The 19,432-nt window shown below is 40.7% G+C and overlaps 1 protein-coding gene across 1 annotated transcript; it reads left to right on the top strand.

Moving 5' to 3' along the window:
* Positions 1 to 16,943: 16,943 nt before the first annotated feature.
* On the top strand, positions 16,944 to 17,190 carry LOC142449008 (small EDRK-rich factor 1). Its single transcript, XM_075550779.1, has one exon. The coding sequence runs from the start codon at positions 16,982 to 16,984 to the stop codon at positions 17,168 to 17,170; it is 189 nt and encodes a 62-aa protein (XP_075406894.1). The 5' UTR covers positions 16,944 to 16,981; the 3' UTR covers positions 17,171 to 17,190.
* Positions 17,191 to 19,432: the final 2,242 nt, after the last annotated feature.

The raw sequence follows: 19,432 nt of genomic DNA, 5'->3' as shown, positions 1-19,432 counted from the left end.
GCCTTGTAAACCAACAGGGGCAGTTTCACCCTGTACTGTAGGGTCACGGTGAGTTGTAATCAACTGGATGGCAGTGCTGTTTGAATGTGGTAAAACTTATCTCAGAAACCCAAAGAAAGTACCTATATTGGTGCTCCTATTACTGCTGCTACAATTTTTACACTTACTACCTTTACTTGCTCTGGATCAGTGCTTCATACCTTGTACTATTTGAATTAAAGATGATTTCATACGCGGCATAAGTGAACCAGATCATCTTGAGTAAAAGGCGTATATTGGCAAATCAAAGTTTTGAAGCATGTGGTGAAAAAAACCTGCAGAAACCTTGAATTTCACCTTATATCTTCTGCCTGCATTTTCAGAGGGACCAGGGAACCATTACATGTTCTTGTGTAGGTCTATGGAGAGTGGGGAAGCTTACATAAGATTTTGAAAAGTGGTATTTCTCCTTGTCCTTTTTACCAAGGGGAATCAGCCCCATATTGCAGTCAATATATGGATTTTATAGAAGCAGTCCTTCATGGGTGACTGTATTCTTCAAGTTGGCAGCTTTAATGTTTCTAATCATACCGAGTTATCTAATTTAAAAAAACACTGTAGTGTGAAGATGTTATCTATTACACTGTATTTGTCTGGTGCCATTTAGGCAACTGGCAAACCAACTGTCTGTTCAGGGAAGTGGATGCCCTCCTGTGTCACTAGTCATCACAGGGAAAGCCCTGGCTCCCTTTCTTGCTGATTGACTAATGGTTTTGAAGCAGAAAAGTGATGGGTCAAATGCTTCTTCTAAAAAAGAAAATTGATAAAAGAAACAAATGACCTAAATCGTTTCCATTTTATTGAGGGTTTTTCTACTCAAATGAGTGTGTCAAAATAAATAAGAAGACATGGTCACTATCATGGTGACACACAGGGACAAGAGGAAATCAATCTAGAGATGACAATTAGCTTCCCATTCGCTCCTTGTTTCAGGTAGGGCAGTTTCTGGAAATCTTATTCTTGCTTAGAATGTATTTTTTTTCCTTCCTGCCTACAAATCCTTCAGCAAGACTAACTTCAATTCTCCTCCAAGAAGTCAGAGTATCCCTTCCTCAATGTGTTAGTCTAGATAGACTAGAGAAACAAATTCATAAACATGCATATGTAAATAAGAGCAAGTGTTATATAAAGGCTAATTGTACATTAAGAAAGCATCCACCCAGTCCAGTCCAAGCCATAAGTCTGATATTAGCCCATATATCCGATACCCATCTATAAAGTCCTCTTCAGACTAAAGAAACACATGCAAAGATGTTGAATGCAGGACAATTATAGGCCAGTGGGTAGAAAGTCTCTGTGTTGTAAAGTCAGTGGTGGTGTAAGCATCTTAGTGCTGGCAGGGGTCTCCACGTGGCTTCCCCAGTTCCCCGGGCAGGGGTGTAGAGCCATGTGTCTTTTCAGTAGAACGTCTCCAAGGGAGTGAGCAGAGAGAGAGTGTGTCTCCTGTCTCCCACGAGGAAAAACAGCAGTTCCCAGAATTCTCAGGAGAAGGTCATGCCTACACAGAGCTCTCGTTGGCTTTCTCCTGATTGATGGCTAGACTCCACCGCTGCACTCTTAATCCTCAAATTGATACCAGACTATGTAACTACCACCCTCAATTTCTATCATTTGTTGTCTGTGATATTCAAGTAAGCAAGAGCATGTGAGTCCTTTCTTTCTCTTCCTTTCCCTCTATTGGTGTCCCTGTACCTGGGTCATAACTCCTTTGTGAGGTGGAAGTCCGCCTCTTCTACAGAAATGAGGACAGGGAATAAAAGTTTTAGGAACCCAAGAAATCTAGTTCTTTCCTATATGTGTCTTTCTCTTGGATGACTTTGAGTAGAATTTCACTCTATCTTTCCAGACAGCATATATATAGAAATATATAAATAATATATGTATGCATATACACATATATACATGTAAATATTATTTTTGTCAAATAAATAGCTAAGTCAGAGAATTTTGATAGTTTCAAATATTTTATGATTGTGGTTAAGGTATTAATCAAAATGTTTCAAGTTCATTATTTCCTTTATTCTCCTTATCTCTTAGCTACAAATGCTCTGTGGGTAATACTGTCTCTGTAGTATGGACTCTCAGAATCCCTGCAGTGCCTATTCCAAACAGATATTACTTGTACCTTCGTCATTTCCCTTCCTTTTTATCCCAGCTTCATCAAAACTTACAGGTCTACCATACTTCAAAGTACTGCCTTTGCCCCCTTGATAAATAATAAGTAGTAGTGGGCTTCATAAGGAGCCTTGGTAATGCTATTGATTAATCATTGGACAGCTAACCACAAGGTAGGTGGTTTGAATCAACCAGCTCCTCAGCAGGAGAAAAGATGAGGCTATCTGCTACCATAAAGATTTAGAAAATATCAACAAAACTGTTCAGCATGACTGTGAGTTAGACTCAAGGAGCCCTGGTAGCATAATGGGTTACACATTAGGCTGCTAACCATAAGGTCAGAAGTTCAAGCCCAACAACCACTACATGAGTTGGAACCAACTTAATGGCAGTGAGAGTTGAGTGATGCGTCAGAATCACTGAAAGTGGTTTGGGAATGACTTTATACAGAGAAATTGTTAGCTGGTATATTTTTCCTCTGACCATTTCCTGAGAGGAACTCGCAGGGCGGGTTGAAGTCAGTGATTAATCATATTTCGCTGCTGGCATTAGCTGTTAATCTATTTTGAGTAAGTCATCTAAGGATGATAGCAGCAATATTTCAGCAGATGCCTGTGTCTTCTAAATTTATTTCGGACTTCATCTCAGTTTTATTTTACTATGTACATTGCTGTGTTCTCTCAATGTGCTAATGAGAGGCTTCTCCTTCCTCTGCTTAATGCCATACTCTAGCCGCTTCCATGTCTTCTGCCCTGAGTTCACTGATAGTACCTGGGATATTCAATTTACATTCTGACTTCAGGGTTTAGAGATGATATGTAAGTAAATGTAAATAGGTTACCTGGGGAAAATACAGGGAGCATTGTGATCTCATCAATAATTAACTTTAAGAAAGCCCCCAAGCCCTAACCCGTTGCCATCAAATCTATTCTGACTCTGTAGTCTAAATCTTGATGGCAGCAGACAGCCTCATCTCTATTCTGCAGAGTGGCTGGTGAGTTTGAGCTGCCAACCTTGTTGTGAGCAGTCCAGCGCTCACCCTCTGGCACCACTGGGTCCCCTTCTCAGAAAGGAGAGTTGTAAGAAAGGAAATACAGCAGTGGCTCAGTGGTAAAATTCTCACCTTCCCTGTTGTAGATCCTGCCTTTGATCCTTGGCCATGATACCTCATGTACATCACCTGTCAGTGAAGAATTGTGTGCTGCTATGATGTTCAGCAGGTTTCAGCGGAATTTCCAAGCTGCAATGGACTAGGAAGTAAAGCCTAGAGTTTAATCCCCAACTAATCATCAGGATGACACAGAACTGCGTAATGTTTCAGGATGTGGAGGTATGTGACACAGCACAGAGCAAAAATGTGACATCTCTAAAGTGGAGTAGAGTTAGCTGGGTATAAACAGACAAAAAACTTGGCAGGGATATGGTTACCACAAACACTTTTTTTTTTTAATATCCAAAGGCATAACAAGCTGGTCATTTCTTTGAAAGTGATAGATTTGCCTTCCTTTTGCTAATCTTGCTTAAAATAGAACTTTTCACCAGGTCACACTAATCAATGAACAGTCTGCATGGACTTCAAGGAAGCCAGGCCATCATTTTAAAAGGGCAGAGTTGGAGGACTCCCATACCCAGGTCTTAAGCATGAGTTAGGTTATTTAATTATGTTAATCCATCGCTGTAGATAGAAGATGACTTGAAAAAGAAAAGCTCAATTCTTTATCTTCCTAGCTTTAAAATCTCTGAATAAAAATGAACTGTGTCAAGTATTTTGGAAAACGTAATAGGTCCACTTGCCGCTGCAGGGAATCAACAGTCCTTGGACATGCTTAGCACTGTACTAGCCTTTTAGAGCTGATTTGCAAAAGAAAAGTAATTGGAAGGGACCAATGTTATCCCACACTCATAATCACATACCAGGTTTCCTCAGCCCTACATTTCTATTCAATAAACCAAGAGCGAATCTGTTCCTTTATGGTACAGGAAAATCCATAGAAGGTATTTCTTTCAGTAATTGTGGTTAGAGACTGTACAAGCCTGAAATTGATTCATATTCATTTGGGTAGGTGAGTAGCTGTGAAAAGAAGCAACTGGCAAGTCAACTATGATCATTTTCAGTTACTTTGAACAAGCTTTTTTTTGGACTTGCCTTGTTTATTGCCACCTCCAAGTTTTACACTGCCTTCAAAGTCCTTTCTCTACATTCTCTAATGACGTAATCTAGGTGCCTATTGTCATGTCCTCCAGGATGCAACCTTCCACAGAATATGTTGTGTGAACTAAGCACAATGGGAAGCACATGATGTAGTGACTCAGTAAGAGGGTGCTAGAAAGCAAATGTGGAGAAGAAAGCTGATGGTGCCTAGCTATCAAAAGGAATAACATCTGGGGTCTTAAAGGCTTGAAGGTAAACAAGCAGCCATCTAGCTCAGAAGCAACAAAATCCACATGGAAGAAGCACATCAGCCTGTGCGATCACAAGGTGTTGAAGGGATCAAGTATAAGGCATCATCAGAACAAAAAAATCTTACCATAGTTAATGAAATGGGAAGTGCAGAGTGGAGACCCAAAGCCCATTTGTCGGCCACTGGGGATCCCCTTGCAGAGAGGTCTAGGGGAGGAGATGGGTCAGTCAGGGTGCGATGTAGCACCGATGAAGAATACAGCTTTCCTGTAGTTCCTAAATGCTTCCTCTCCCCCCCCCCCAAACTACCATGATCCAAATTCTACCTTGCAAGTCTGGCTAGACCAGAGGATGTACACTGGTACAGATAGGAACTGGAAATACAGGGAATCCAGGGCAGATGATCCCATCAGGACCAGTGGTGTGAGTGGAGATACTGGGAGGGTAGAGGGAGAGTGGGTTGGAAAGAGGGAACCGATTACAAGGATCTACATGTGACCTCCTCCCTGGGGGATGGACAACAGAAAAGGGGGTGAAGGGAGACATCAGACAGGGAAAGATATGACAAAATAATAATTTATAAATTATCAAGGACTCATGAGGGATGGGGGAGGGAGGGGGAAATGAGGACCTGATGCCAGGGACTTAAGTGAGAAAGATGAGAGCAATGAATGTACAGATGTGCTTTACACAATTGATGTATGTATGGATTGTGATAAGAGTTGTATGAGCTCCTAATAAAATGATTTAAAAAAAGAGGGTACTGGAAAGGACATGGGATTTTGGCTTGTGTGGGTAGTTCTGGTCTTGCTGTAAGGAAGTGGAATGTTCGTTTGGATTGGCTGTTGCCAGGAAGTGGATGTAATTTCATGATTCTCCATGGAAAAAAATGATGAGGAGGAAGAATAACTGAGAGCGGGGCTAAAGTGATTTGACTGGTAAAGATGCAGTGGCCAATTCTGTTAGCCAAGTTTTGGGGGAAGTTTGGTCACTGTTGTGTTCATGTTTTGTTTGTGTTTAGAAATGATTTTAAAAGGTCTTGTTTTTGTCCTGATCCCTCATGGTCACAGAGTGGCCTTCTCTGATGCTGATACTCTGGAATTATGCTCATTCCACAGGGGAGCTTCTGTTGGTATTTATGCTGGGTCAACAGGTGTAAAACAGTCAAAGCTTAGACAAATGAGGTGGACTATAGGATCAATTAAAATCATGCCTCATTCCATTGAATCTCATTTTCTTTTAAAGGGTTCCTCCCTTTCTTCATGATTTTAAATTCCTATGATTAAATATCGTTTGAGATCCCTGTTCAATGCTATACACAGGGTGGCCCATCTGAACTATGACTTCACAAGAGGGAGAGAGAATAAATCTACCAGCCCAAGGCCTATTCCCATGAAGCAGCATTCAGACACGCCTCTACTCTCCAACCTTCTCTGCTCCTCCTTACATCAACCACCCCTTTCATGGTCCTCTCTGACTCGGTCAATCACTCACTCACTCACTCACTCACTGCCATCACGTGGATGATAACTCATAGTGACCCCATAGGTCACCAAGGAAACTGACTCTCTGGTTTCTGAGATTGTAACTCTGTAAGAGTAAAAAGCCTAGTCTTACTCCTGCAGAGCAGCTGGTGGTTTCAAACTGATTACTCGGAGGTTAGCAGTCCAGTGCTTAAGCACTACGCCAGTAGGGCTCCATCTCTTTTCTGCTAGGTTCCATAATTCATTGTCATGGCCGCACAAAACTCAAAAGTTCCTCAGTGAGTTAGGATCAGGCATGAGTAGAATACAGTCCTTGTAGCCAGGACAGCCTCTTCTTAGCCATGCTGTGTCATACCGCTCTGGGCTTCCGACTCTCAGCACAGTGACTCCTTGGCCGCTGCCCTGCTCAGCCAGTGTTACCAAGCATATTTAATACTGGCAATTAGCGTCCAAAGGGCACGCCACTCTGTCATAAGGCCCAGTAGTAAAATATTCAGTTCTAACTCTTTGACTGAGCGAAGCTAACTTCCTCTATTGACTGCCCAGAGGCACCCAATTCCACAAGCTAGCCTCCTGCCTGAAGGTGTGCTTACTTTGTAGCCTGGGACATGCACAACCCTGCCTCGTGCTCATGGCACTGTTGCCTCTGCTGCTGCCACTCCGTTGGTGCCACACCTCTGCCTCTGGGACCAAGAAGGCTCTGTGCAAAGGGAGCTCTGAGTCCAATAGACACACCCCACTTCTGGCTCTTCTTTCGTTAGTTATGCCAATGAGATCCCTCCCCTTTTCTTGTGGAGGCGGTTCACTTTATACCCAATGGGATGGAAACGTGGACCAAACCTCACATTCCTGGTCCAACTTTTTAATTCAAATTTATCAAGCTAACCATCACAACTGAATCATATAAATCTCTCAGAATCTTTCATCACCTTCTCTTATGTAGACCCTTCAGGAAAAGAGGAAAGGTACCCAGTCTGCTCAGTCCTCTCCAGTTGTTATGTGGGAATTGCAAACACTATGCCTGGCTGAACTGTATAAGTAATTCACTGCACTGCAAATGCATTTTGGGTTTTCCTTGGTTCGAGTACTGGAAGAAAAACAAATGCACTGAGAGGTTTCTGTGAAAGACGGCCAATGAACACATTGATTACCACCAGGAGCGGGTAGGCTTAAAGGACTGAGAATCCGGAACACTTATGAGACGAGTCACTTGAGGTGCGGGAGGGTGGAGGGAAACTAAGGAAGCAGTCTGACTTGAGACATTGTGCAGCCACAGAGGGGCAGTGGCCCAGAAGGCCTGGAGAGAGTCAGCCGAGAGTTCGAGGGAGGTTGCTCTGATTTCCTGTAGGGCTCCCCTGGTGAAGTCAACCAAGCAACCTGGCAACCCAGAGAGGAGGACAGTAGATTGTGTGTGTGTGCGTGTGTGTGTGTGTGCGTGCGCGTGCATGTGCACGTGCCCACGCATGTGAACAACCAGCAATACAATTCATAACACTCTTTGTTCTTACAAATGAACTGCTCTTGCATCTTTCCTCTCTTGGCTCTCCAAACAACTTCCCGACCTCTGATTCCTGGTGGAGCAGAGTGGATCAAGTATTTGCAGTATGACCAAATGATAGGAAATCTGTCACCAGAACTCTTGACTTAACCTCCTAGTTATGAGGCAGGGTGAGGTGCGTACTCTCATCTCTCCGCTGCATGTAGTGGTCATGTGGGAAACGTGGATGGGAGTTGGGATGGCAGTCATGACAACCACAATAGTTTGGATGTATCCCGTTGCAACCGTGGAATTGTGTGCTCCTGGCGGTATGCCCTTCTTTCGATTCGGTTTAGAAGTTGGGAACAAAGAATCCTCAGTTGTAGCATTGGTGGAAATCCCAGCGTTCTTCTAAGAAAAGCGGGTCAAGATGCCTCAAGGGAAGAGTGGGTTAGTGGAGTCTGGTCTACCATGAAGAAGGGAGAAATTTTAGATTGACTCCCATGTGGGAAAGGGTTTAAGAGCAGGCAGGGTCACAAGGTAGGCTCTGAACATGAGTGCAGTTTTAGTGAGCATGTGTGACTATGTGTTAACCCTGCACACGTTCATATGTATGTAGATGCACATGTGTATACATATGGGGCATGTGACAGCATGAGGAAGCAGGGCGAGGACAATTTTCATGGCTGGTCAGTGACTGGGCTGAGTCCCAGGCAGCGATCATATTCAACACAGGGTGTTTGGTGTGGGATAGGAGAGAGCACTATGCCTGTGGTTCCAATGTGATCATGGGAGTGCTTATGCCGTGGATTGTTTTTCTGGGTAATTATTCATATCATTTATTTTGAAATCCCAGACATGTACCCCATAAATTAATTACTTATTCTAATTAAAAGTGGGACAATATTGCAGGCTCCTTTGACTTAAACGGGACTACTGCTTAAGCTGTATTTCCCCCTTTTGTTCCTGATCCCATTGATGAGCCTGCAGCTCTTCCTGTTTCTTTAATCAGTCTGTCTCTGAGGCCAGCTGCTGAGGATGACTACGGGTATCTTTAGAGTCTCTCTCCCGCACTATCTCCTGAAAACACTTAACCCTGATTTTGGAGAAAATCATAATTTTTACTGGTCCAGTCTCCAGGGGACAAGGGTATCTCAGGTGACTAATGGTTTATGAGTCTCGTGGATGGCTCTATAAAACATGTGTCTCAGCGTCCTGAAAACATGCACTGTAAATGACCTTCCTGGAGGGAAAACAGGCACAGCAGCAGCACGACACTAATTGCGAGGGTTGAGAAAACTTTCTAATAATTACATATTCACAAAGTGAGATGACACAACTGTTTTATATTCAGTACACAGATATCTCTGTGTCTTGAATATCTTCAAGGAAAGCTGAAAACATCAGAACAGAACTCTGTCTGATAATGTACTTACAACATTGTCTCAAAAATATTGTTGCCATAAGCCCTGAATATCTAAACGTCTCTCGGTCACTATGGTTCTCTCTCTCTGCTGTTATGAATAACAGCAACCGAGTGTGGCCTTAAGTTTTCTTGGCCTTAACTTTTCTTTTTCATACAATGACTGACAATGCAGTGACCCCCCCCCCCAACTTCTAGAAACTTAGTTTGGATTTGGAGTAAGTACTTTTGTAACTGTCTCAGAATGCTAGACTTTGCAATATTAAGGCATTTAATTAAGACTCTCTGATCCTAAATAAATTAGAATGCCAGTCACCTGGGATGCTGAAGTCTTGAAACAGGATCAGAAGGGATGATAATGACGATCCAAACAAGAAAAGCTGAGAGGCACATGAATAATGCAGCTGTACTCTTGAGCTTCATACCTACAAGGTGTTCTATATGAAAAAGAAAGATAAATAAATAACATAACCACTAACATTTGATTCAAAATGTAAAACTCAAGCAGGCATTCAACACATTCACAATTCTGACTTAACTCCTGTCTAACGTTTTACCTCCTACCGTTACTCTACACGAATGCTATGGTGTATCAATTGATCTCTTCTGTGTGTGGATGGTTTCTCCGAAACCCCTTTGCCTGCACAATGCTCCCTTTGCGTGCACTTCCCTTTTCTTTTTGTATCTAAATCGAACTTCATGTTTAAAATCAGCCATCTTGCCCATTCCCGTTAAGTGGCGCTGTGTTGTACCTCTGAGTGTCTGTTCCGCTTTCATTAGTCTTGCTCATTTAATAACGGTCAGCAGGATGCCAGGGGTTCGAGTGGAAAGTAGATGTTCTGAGAATGATGATGGCAACACATGTGCAAAGGTGCTCGACACAACAGATGTCTATATGGATAAGCATAGTACGAGCCCCCAATAAAATGATTAAAAATAATAATAATGGTCAGGAGCAGGATCCCTGGTATCTGAATTTGACCTTCAAACCTGCTTTCCCTTTAGCAGTTATTTGATCTTGGGTGAGAAACTTGACTATTTTGAACCAGTTTTTGTTGCATACCAATCAGGAACAGAGGGAGTCAGCTATCCAGAGCACTCTGGTTTATTGTCAACATCCTCTAAGCCACGTCTAAGGGACTTGCCAGTAGGCCTGGTCCTTGAGGCATAAAGAGACACCCAGAAAGTCCTCCGAATCCTAGTGGAAATAGAATCCTCACTTTGGGATGATGCGTTCCTCTTGCCCAAAATATCTAGCTATATTGGATTGAAAACTGTCTTCTTCAATTCACCAATACCTAAGCCAAATCTAAACCTATGTATCTAATGTTTCATTAGTCAAAATTTATTGATATGACCCATTAGCAGGGAATCTGGATCCTGCTGGCCTCTTAGGTGCCCAACTGCTCCTGGTTCACCCTGGTTAAGTCTGTCTTACTTTCTACCCCTAAGCATTCTTTTTGCTCCAGACATCTTCATGAACCAAATCATGTATCCTCACTATTTTTCAGAGAAAAATCAAGATCTGTTTTTGGACATTTTTGCTTTTTTGAAGATTATTAATAACCCTTAATGAGTTGTGTATGTTTTATTCAAAAGATTTTCTTTGCCAACATCCAGGACTTTCCTACTCTTCAAATGAGGGAAGGTGATAGACTACTGTGCTCATTTTAGGGGCACTTATTAGATGTGGGGAGTAGGTGTCATCACTGTTGGGCTGCTAACCGAAAGGCCAGCAATTGGAAAGCACAAGACTTTCTACTCCCACAAAGAATTAGAGTCTCAGAAATCCACAGAGGCAGTTCTACACTGTCGCATTGTCATTAGGTGTTGGGAATGACTTTACGGCAGTGAATTTGGTTTTATTATTAGGTGTTTTGATGGATAATTACAAGGTTGGCAGTTCAAACCCACCCGTCACTTTGTGGAAGATAGACTCAGTCTCAGGAACCCTAAAGTGCAGTTCTAATCCATCCTATAAGGTCATGATGAATTGAAATCAACTCAATGGTTGTGGATTTGGTCTGATTTTTTTGTATGGTATCAAATTGACTGGAGTCAAATGTTGACAGGAAATGTGAAAAGTTTAAGTCAGATTCAGAAGAGGGCATGGAACAAGGGTTATTATTTTTGATGTCAGATGGATCTTGTTCAAAAGCAGAGAATATCAGAAAAATCTTTCCTGGTGATTCATCAACTATTACTACATAAAGGCATTAGACAGTGTGAAGCATCAATTATAGAAAACATTGCAAAGAATGATAAGTTCAGAATATATAATTGTGCTCATGCAGAATCTATATAGGAATCAAGAGGCAGTTGTTCAAATGAATTAAGGAATGTTGTCAGGTTCTGGAATAGAAGAGATGAGTAGCAAAGTGGTATCATTTCATTTTACCTATTCAATCAGTATGTTGAAAAACTAATCTGAGAAGGTAGACTATTAAGAAACAGTATCAGGTAGACTATTAAAGGTAGACTATTAGGATCAAAGGAAGACTCATAAGCATCCTTTGGTATGCCAGTGAACCAAATATGCTCACTGAAAATGAAGACTATGTAAACCATCTCATGATGCAGGTAAAAGATTACAGCCTTAAGTATGAATTACACTTGAATGTAAAGCAAATGAAAATCTTCACAAGTGGACTAATAAACAACCTCATGATAAACGAAGAAAATACTGAAGTAGATGATCAAGGATTTTGTTCTATTTAGATCTAATCAATGCTTGTACAAGCTCCAAACCAAACTCACTGCCATTGAGTCAATGCTGATTCAACAGCCCCCTGTGGGTTTCTGAAACTGTAACTGCTCGCAGCACATTCTAACTGAAATCTGTTGTCAAGAAATCAATGTATTGTATTGGGCAAATCTGTTGCAAAAGACTTCTTTAAATTTACAAGATGTCATTTTGATGACTATGTTGCAACTAACCTAATCAACAGGCTTTTCAATCCCATCATATGCAAATGAAAGCTGGGGCTGAACAAAGCAATCAGTCCAACTGAAGCATTTGAATTGTGAAATTCAAAAACAATGTTGAATGAACTGACAGAAGAACCAATAAGTCAGTCTTTGAAGAAATAGACTGGATGATGAGGGCAAAGAATGTACAGATGTGCTTTACACAATTGATGTATGTATGGATTGTAATAAGAGTTTTATGAGTCCCTAATAAAATGTTTTTAAAAAGTTAAAAAAAAAGAAATAAAATGGAATGTGTCTTACAGCAATGGGGAGTTCAAGACTTTGTCTTGTTTACTGAGGAAATACCAGTCACTGGAAAAGCCCATCATTTTTGGAAAAGCAGAAAAATATTTCAGTGAAAACAAGAAAAGGTCTCAGTGAAATGGACATATTCTCAACAATGAACCACAACATATCCAAGATGGCCCAGCACATGTAATAATGTTTTGTTCTATTATGCATAATGTCGCCATATTGGAGCCAACTTAATTGATGACAACCAGCAACAGCAGAGCATTATTAATTCTACGGAGGTAATACTAGCTTTCCAGAGAATTGTTTGAGAAGGGGCATTACATAGTTTTAGGAAGCAGTGAATAATGTCATGCAGTAGGCTATAAGACATAATTATACTTTCATGGGCTTTTTGTTTTTGATTTTTGGAAGAGTCTTATATCACCTTTTAGAAACTTCCTATGTTTGCTTTGAAAAATAAAATCAAACCCATATGTCATAGAATTCAAAAGCTGCTGCCTAAATATTAGATCATAATCATGTTTTACTTTATATCCATTCAAACTTTTATATTTAATAATGATACCCTTAACTTTATGTATTTAATTTCCCCCCCAAACCATTTTCTTAGGAGCTAATCCAGATATCTTTAAATAAAACAAATGTGGCTAAGTATAATTTGCTATTCCTCAAAGTCAATTAGTTTTCAAGTGACCAAGGCAAAATTTATACGAAACAGAGACAAACAAAAGATCATTTGTCCTTTTAGCAGTCCGTGGTACTTTAAATATTCTTCTCCAGCATCACAATTCAAATGCATCAACTCTTCTTTGGTCTTCTTTACTTAAAGTCCAGCTTTCACATGCATATGAGATGATGAAAAATGACATGGCTTAGGGCAGGTGCACCTGAGTCCTCAAAATTATGTCCTTGCTTTTCAATACTCAAAGAGGTCTTGTGCAGCAGTTCTACCTAATGCAACGTGCCATATGATCTTTTGACTGCTGCTTCCATGAGCATTGTGGATCCAAGCAAGACACAATCCTTGACAACTTCAATCTTTTCTGCATTTATCATCATGTTACCTATTGCCTCAATTGTGAGGATTTGGGTTTTCTTTCCACTGAGTTGATATCTGTATTGAAGGTTATATCCTTAACCTTCAGCAGCACGTCCTTCAAGTCCTTGCTTTCAGCAGACAAGGTTGTGCCATCTGCATATTGCAGGTTGTTAATAAGCCTCCTTACAATCCTGATTGCTCATCCTTCTTCATGCAGTCCAACTACTCTGATTATTAAGTATGGTAAGAAGATACAACCTTGATGTACATTTTTCTTGAGTTTTAAACCATGAAGTTAAAAAATTTCTGGTTGCACATTTGCCTCTTTATCCATGTACAAGTTCTACTTGAAAACAATGAGGTGTTCTGGAATTTCCGTTCTCCTCAAGGCTATCCATAGGTTTTATAGTCCATACAATCTTGCCGGGAATGAAAAATTCAAGGGAATGGCATTGCTTTCATCCTATAAAAGAAACTTTCAAGATCCACCTTGAAATACAGAGCTTTCTGTGAAAGAATAATTTATATGTGGCTACATAGAAAACCAGTTAATGCAAGTGTCTTTCAAATTTATGCACCAAACACTAAGGCTATAGGCAAAGAAATGGAAAAATTCTCCAAAATCATTTATTCTGACATTGACCAACTGTGCAATCAACATTCATTATAATTATTGGCTATTGGAAAGTGAAAGTTGGAAACAAAAGGTAAGGATCGGTAATTGTAAAATATGGCCTTGTTGATAGAAATGAAGCTGGAAATTGCATGATAGAATTTTGCAATCAACTTCCTCAATGCAAATACTTTTTAAAACAATGTATAGACCCCTGGACCTCACCAGGAGGAATCGAGAAATCAAATTGACTATATCTGTGGGAAGAGACATCATCATGAGGAAAAGTAGGCCAGCGGCCAACTATGGAAATTGTTGTTAGGTGCATCAAGTAAGTAGGTTCCATCCCATAACTACCCTATGCACTACAAAAAGAAACGCCGTCCCATCCTGCTCCATCATCACATTTTTTCCTGTGCTTGAGTCCACTCTTGCAGCCACTGTGTCCATCCATCTCATTGAGGGCCTTCCTCTTTGGTACCGGCTCTCTACTTTATCAAACAGGGTGTCTTTTTCCAGGGACTAGTCTATCCTGACATATGTCCAAGATATTTAAGACAAAGTCTCTCCACTCTTGCCTCTGAAGAGCATTCTGATCATGTTTATTCCAAGACAGTGGTTTCTCCTTTTGGAAGCCCATGAACTTTCAACATTCTTCTGAAGCATACAACTCAGTGCACACATTCTCCTTTGGTCTTCTTTATTCAATGTCCAACTTTCATATTCATATGAACCAGTTGAAAATTCCATGGCTTGGAAAATTCTATGGCTTGGGTCAGACCACTTTTCAATGCTCTAAAGAAGTTTTGTGCAGCAGATTTACCTCAGGACATGCATAAATCTTTTGGCTGCTGCTTCTGTGAGCACTGATTGTGGATCCAAGTAAGACAAAATCCTTGACAACTTCAACCTTTTCTCCATTTATCATGATGTTACCTATTGGTCTAGTTGTGAGGATTTTGTTCTTTACATTGAATCATAATCCACACTGGAGACTATAATCCTTAAATATTCATCAGTAAATGTTTCAACTCACTTCAGCAAGACAAGTTGTGTCATGTGACAATTTTAGGTGGTTAATAAGCCTTGCTCATTTACCTATGTCAAGAAATTTGGAAAACAGTTACAAGACCAATTGACTGGAAGAGATCCCCATTCATGCCTGTTCCAAACAAAGGTGACCCAACAGTATGCAGAAAGTATCCAACAATATAATTAATGTCATATGAAAGGAAAGTTTTCTTAAAAACTATTCAATGATGATTGTCACAGTTCATCAGATTAGAATTGCCAGAAACTGGAGCTGGATTCAGAGAAAGGCACAGCAGGACAGATACTGTGGCCGAGGTTTCATAAATCCTGGTTGACATTCTAAAGTCATTCACAAGTCTTTATATGATTGAATGATTAAATTGTATTATATATGAAATATAGGTCAACAAAACTAACAATATTTTTGATTGAAATCATAAAGCTGTTTACTTGTGTTCTATTGATTATGCTAAAATGTGTTCTGTTGTTAACGCCCTTCGTTGTGCTCATGACTAACCTGTACAAGGACCAAGAGGAAGTTTACAGACATAAAAAGAGAATGCTGTAATGGTTTAAAGTTAGGAAAGCTGAGCGTCAGTGTTATATTCCTTCATCATATTTATTCAAGGCTGATCCAATAATCTGAGAACAACCCAGCACTAGATTTGGAGGGAGGAGGATCAGAGCGCTCGCTCAAGGACTGCAGCCTGAAGGCTATGAGTGACCATGACAGTCCAATATAGCTGCTTGTTTCTTAGGAAAATGGGTCAGGACCACATTTCATGGCCCAAGGCCATGATTGAAGCGACTGTTCAAGTGTCTCTCCACTAAATGGACCCTTTGCCTCCTACTCTCTGGCAAAAGCGGCAAAAAGCAGCCACCTGCAAACTTATCCCTTACTTCATCTTCCCGAGCTTCATCCTCCCCTCTGTCTTTGAACAGTCTGAGCTAATGAGCTAATGGTTCTTTTTATGCCTCAAGAATTGTAAATTGCCTTTTGTGTAATCCTGGCATGAGCATTCTGACTACATGATCTAAAGACCATACAAGCTCATCCCTAATAAAGCTCTGAGCTCTGGAGTGTCTTATTGCAGGGACCCCTGTGTCCAAACTTATGTCTGTTTCTTTTGTATATAAATTTTCTCCTCGCAGATCTTAGCCTTCTCAAACCTGTTTGACATGTAAGATAAGAGCAGGTCTCTATCTTACACAAAATCAATTTGCAGGGTCCCCTCTGATTAAGTAAGGCTCCAGTGATTTCCCTCTGACCATCACCCAGGAACGTAAATAGCCTTGCTATCAGACAAATTACATTGGAAAGTGAAAGAATGCACATGTCGTTAGGTTAAAATGTAACAGCTCATCATTTATTCACCCTTTTGATTCATTTTAAATTTAGTCTAGTTTTTATTATTTTCTGTTATGTTTTCAACTGATTTTTTTCTGTGTTTTACTTTGTTATTGTTGTGGGATAGCTTTGTTTGTTTGTCTGTTTTCCTTTTTGTATGAAATCCAGGATTGGTAAATCTATAGAGACAGTAATTAGATTAATCGTTTCTTGGGGCTATGGCAGGGAAGGGTGGTGGTGGTGAACTAATAATGAACCAAAGAAAGAAGAAAATGTCTACAAGAAAAGAAGAAAATGTCTAAGTGCGTCCTCCACGTGGACCACCAAGCCGGGCTGAGCCACGTGAAGCTATGCTGATGGATCAGCAGCCAGAGCCTTGGAGCTGGAGGAGCCACGTGGAGACCCACACCAGACCTGAGATGGGGCCACTGCCACTGGATCCACCACTGGCTTGTGACCTTCCTGCATTTCACAACCCTTGCAGCGCACACAGAATGACCAGGAAATGACTGGGGGAGCCGACCTTATGGATGGGGCTGCCCGCTCCTCTCTGGGCACCTCCGAGATAGCAGCTGTCACGGTGGGGCAGGTGAGAAGGGCTGCCTGTCTTCGTGACCGCTCCGCACGGCAAACCATCCCCTGAGAATGGATCATGTAGAGAAGAACTTTAAGAAAAGAAAATATGGCCGCTGACGGCGCAGAGGCGTCGCCCCGCTGCCTTCCCGACTGGCTGGTGGTGACAGGGAACCGTTGCTTCTCCTAGTCGCTCTGTCCCTGTGGTCGGCATGGCCCGTGGAAATCAAAGAGAACTTGCCCGCCAGAAAAACATGAAGAAAACCCAGGAGATTAGCAAGGGAAAAAGAAAAGAGGATAGTTTGACTGCTTCTCAGAGGAAGCAGAGGGATTCTGAGATCATGCAACAAAAGCAGAAGGCAGCTAACGAGAAGAAGTCTATGCAGACGAGAGGAAAATGATGACTGGCTGGTTTGGAATCCCTGGTACTCCTGCCAACGAGTGTGTCACATGCTCTGAGATCAAGATTTCGTAGCGTGAACCATCATTACATATGTTATAACTGATCCTTATAAAACGGTCTATTTTAAACTTTGCCTTTCAGCCTGATTTAGTGTGATGTTTTAGAACCATTCTTCCAAAAACAAAACACTAACCATGCATGTTAAAAAAGAAAAGAAAAGAAAATATTGAGTATTTTTAAGGTGTGGTTTTACCTCAATAATTACAGCAGGAATTGAGAAACCACAATGTGTTTTTTGTTATGAAGTTCTATCAGCCGAATCTATGAAGCCGAACAAACTAAAATGCCATTTTGATAGCAAATATCCAAGCTTTGCAAGCAATGATACCAACTATTTTAGAAGCAAAATGTAGCAGCCATTGAAGCTTCATATTTGGTGGCACTCAGAATCACCAGAGCTATGAAACCGCACACCATTGCCGAGGATTTACTGTTGCCAGTGGCCAAAGACATTGTTCGAGTTATGATCAAAGACGAATTTGTTATGAAATTGAGTGCAATTTCCCTATATAACGACACTGTGTGCCAAAAAATAGGTGACATGTCTGCTGATATTCTTGATCCGGTAATCCAGGAAATTAAATCTGCTCCACTGCCAATATTTGGCATCCAGTTTGATGAATCTATAGACATTGCGAACTGTTCACAGTGACTGGTTTACGTGAGGTCTATTAATGATGGCAACTTTAAAGATGAGTTTCTTTTTGGCAAACCTCTTGAAATGACAACTACTGCACATGATGTATTTGACACAGTTGGTTCATTTCTGAGAAAGTGTAAGATCTCTTGGAGAAAGGTGTGTGGTGTTTGCACAGATGGTGCTCCAGCTATGCTAGGATGTCGATCTGGATTTCAACGTTTGGTACTGAATGAGTGACCGATAGTCATCAGAACTCAGTGTCTGATTCATCGGCAGTTATTAGCAAAGAAGATGCTGCCACAATAGTTACAAGAAGTCATGAAAAGCATCGTAAGTCCTGTCAATTTTATAAAGTCAATTTTTAAAAGTGAGCACTTTAAATGGTCACCTGCTTTCCCAACTGTGCAAGAGTTGGATGCACCAAACAATGTTCTGCTATCCCACACTGAAGGGAGATGGTTGTCCAAAGGAAAAGTTTTAAAACGTGTTTTGAGCTTCGTGATGAACCCAAAAGGCTTTTTAATCAGAAATCAAGACTGCAGTTCAAAGATCATACTTTTCAGCGATAAAAGTGAACTTCAGAAAATAGCTTACTTGGTTGTCATCTTTGCCATCTTGAATGAATTAAATTTATCACTGCAAGGACCAAATGCAACATGCCTCGATTTGTCTGAAAAGATCCGATCATTCCAAATGAAACTTCAGCTTTGGCAAAAAAAAAAAATTGGATGAAAATAAAATTTGCATGTTGCCTACCTTATCTTCTTTCTTTAAGGAACATGACATTGAACCAGGTGATCATTTCTGTAGAAGAACACTTGCACATGCTTGCAGATGAAATTTCATCCTACTTTCCAAATCTACCTGACACCCATTTGCACTTGCCAGAAGCCCATTCACAGTCAAAATTGAAGATATTCCTAAGATAGCACAAGACATTGAACTTATTAACAGTGATGCAGCGAAAACTGATTCCTCTACAATGCCAGTTACAAAATTCTGTATCAAGTATTTGCAGTCATATCCTGTTCTGCCTGAGACTATGTTGAGCCTTCTCCCATTTCCAACAACCTATCTTTGTGAAACAGGGTTTTCCAGTTTGTTGATTATCAAGTCTAAATACACAAGTAGATTTTTTTGTGGAAGATGATCATTGTTGTACTCTTGCAAAGACTGCCCTGAGAATTTCTTATCTGGTGACAAAGTCTCAACCTTCACATTGATGTTGGACTTTTACACATATGGTTGCAAAATGTAGCAATGTAGTTTACTATTGTTATATTAACACTGTTACCCATACTATACCATGCTTCAAGAAAAAATTTCATTTATTTATAATTATAAATAAATATTTCAGAATATACTAAATAAAAAAGAAAATGTCTAGGTGCACAACATCTCCATAGGCTGAGCCAAAAGGACTCAATGTGGAAACCCCACTAAGTGAATGGGGCTCTACCTCAAACTCACTATTAGCCCTTGGGTTTAAGGCTGAAGCTCACTAGTGTGAAAAGAAGCAGATGACTGCTACTCCAAGGGTGTAGAATTGGTGGTCATTGT

The sequence above is a fragment of the Tenrec ecaudatus genome, chromosome 5 (assembly GCF_050624435.1).
Source record: "Tenrec ecaudatus isolate mTenEca1 chromosome 5, mTenEca1.hap1, whole genome shotgun sequence".
NCBI lineage: Eukaryota > Metazoa > Chordata > Mammalia > Afrosoricida > Tenrecidae > Tenrec > Tenrec ecaudatus.
Note: the sequence above shows the minus strand (reverse complement) of the source record. Positions and strands in the feature narration are given on the sequence as shown.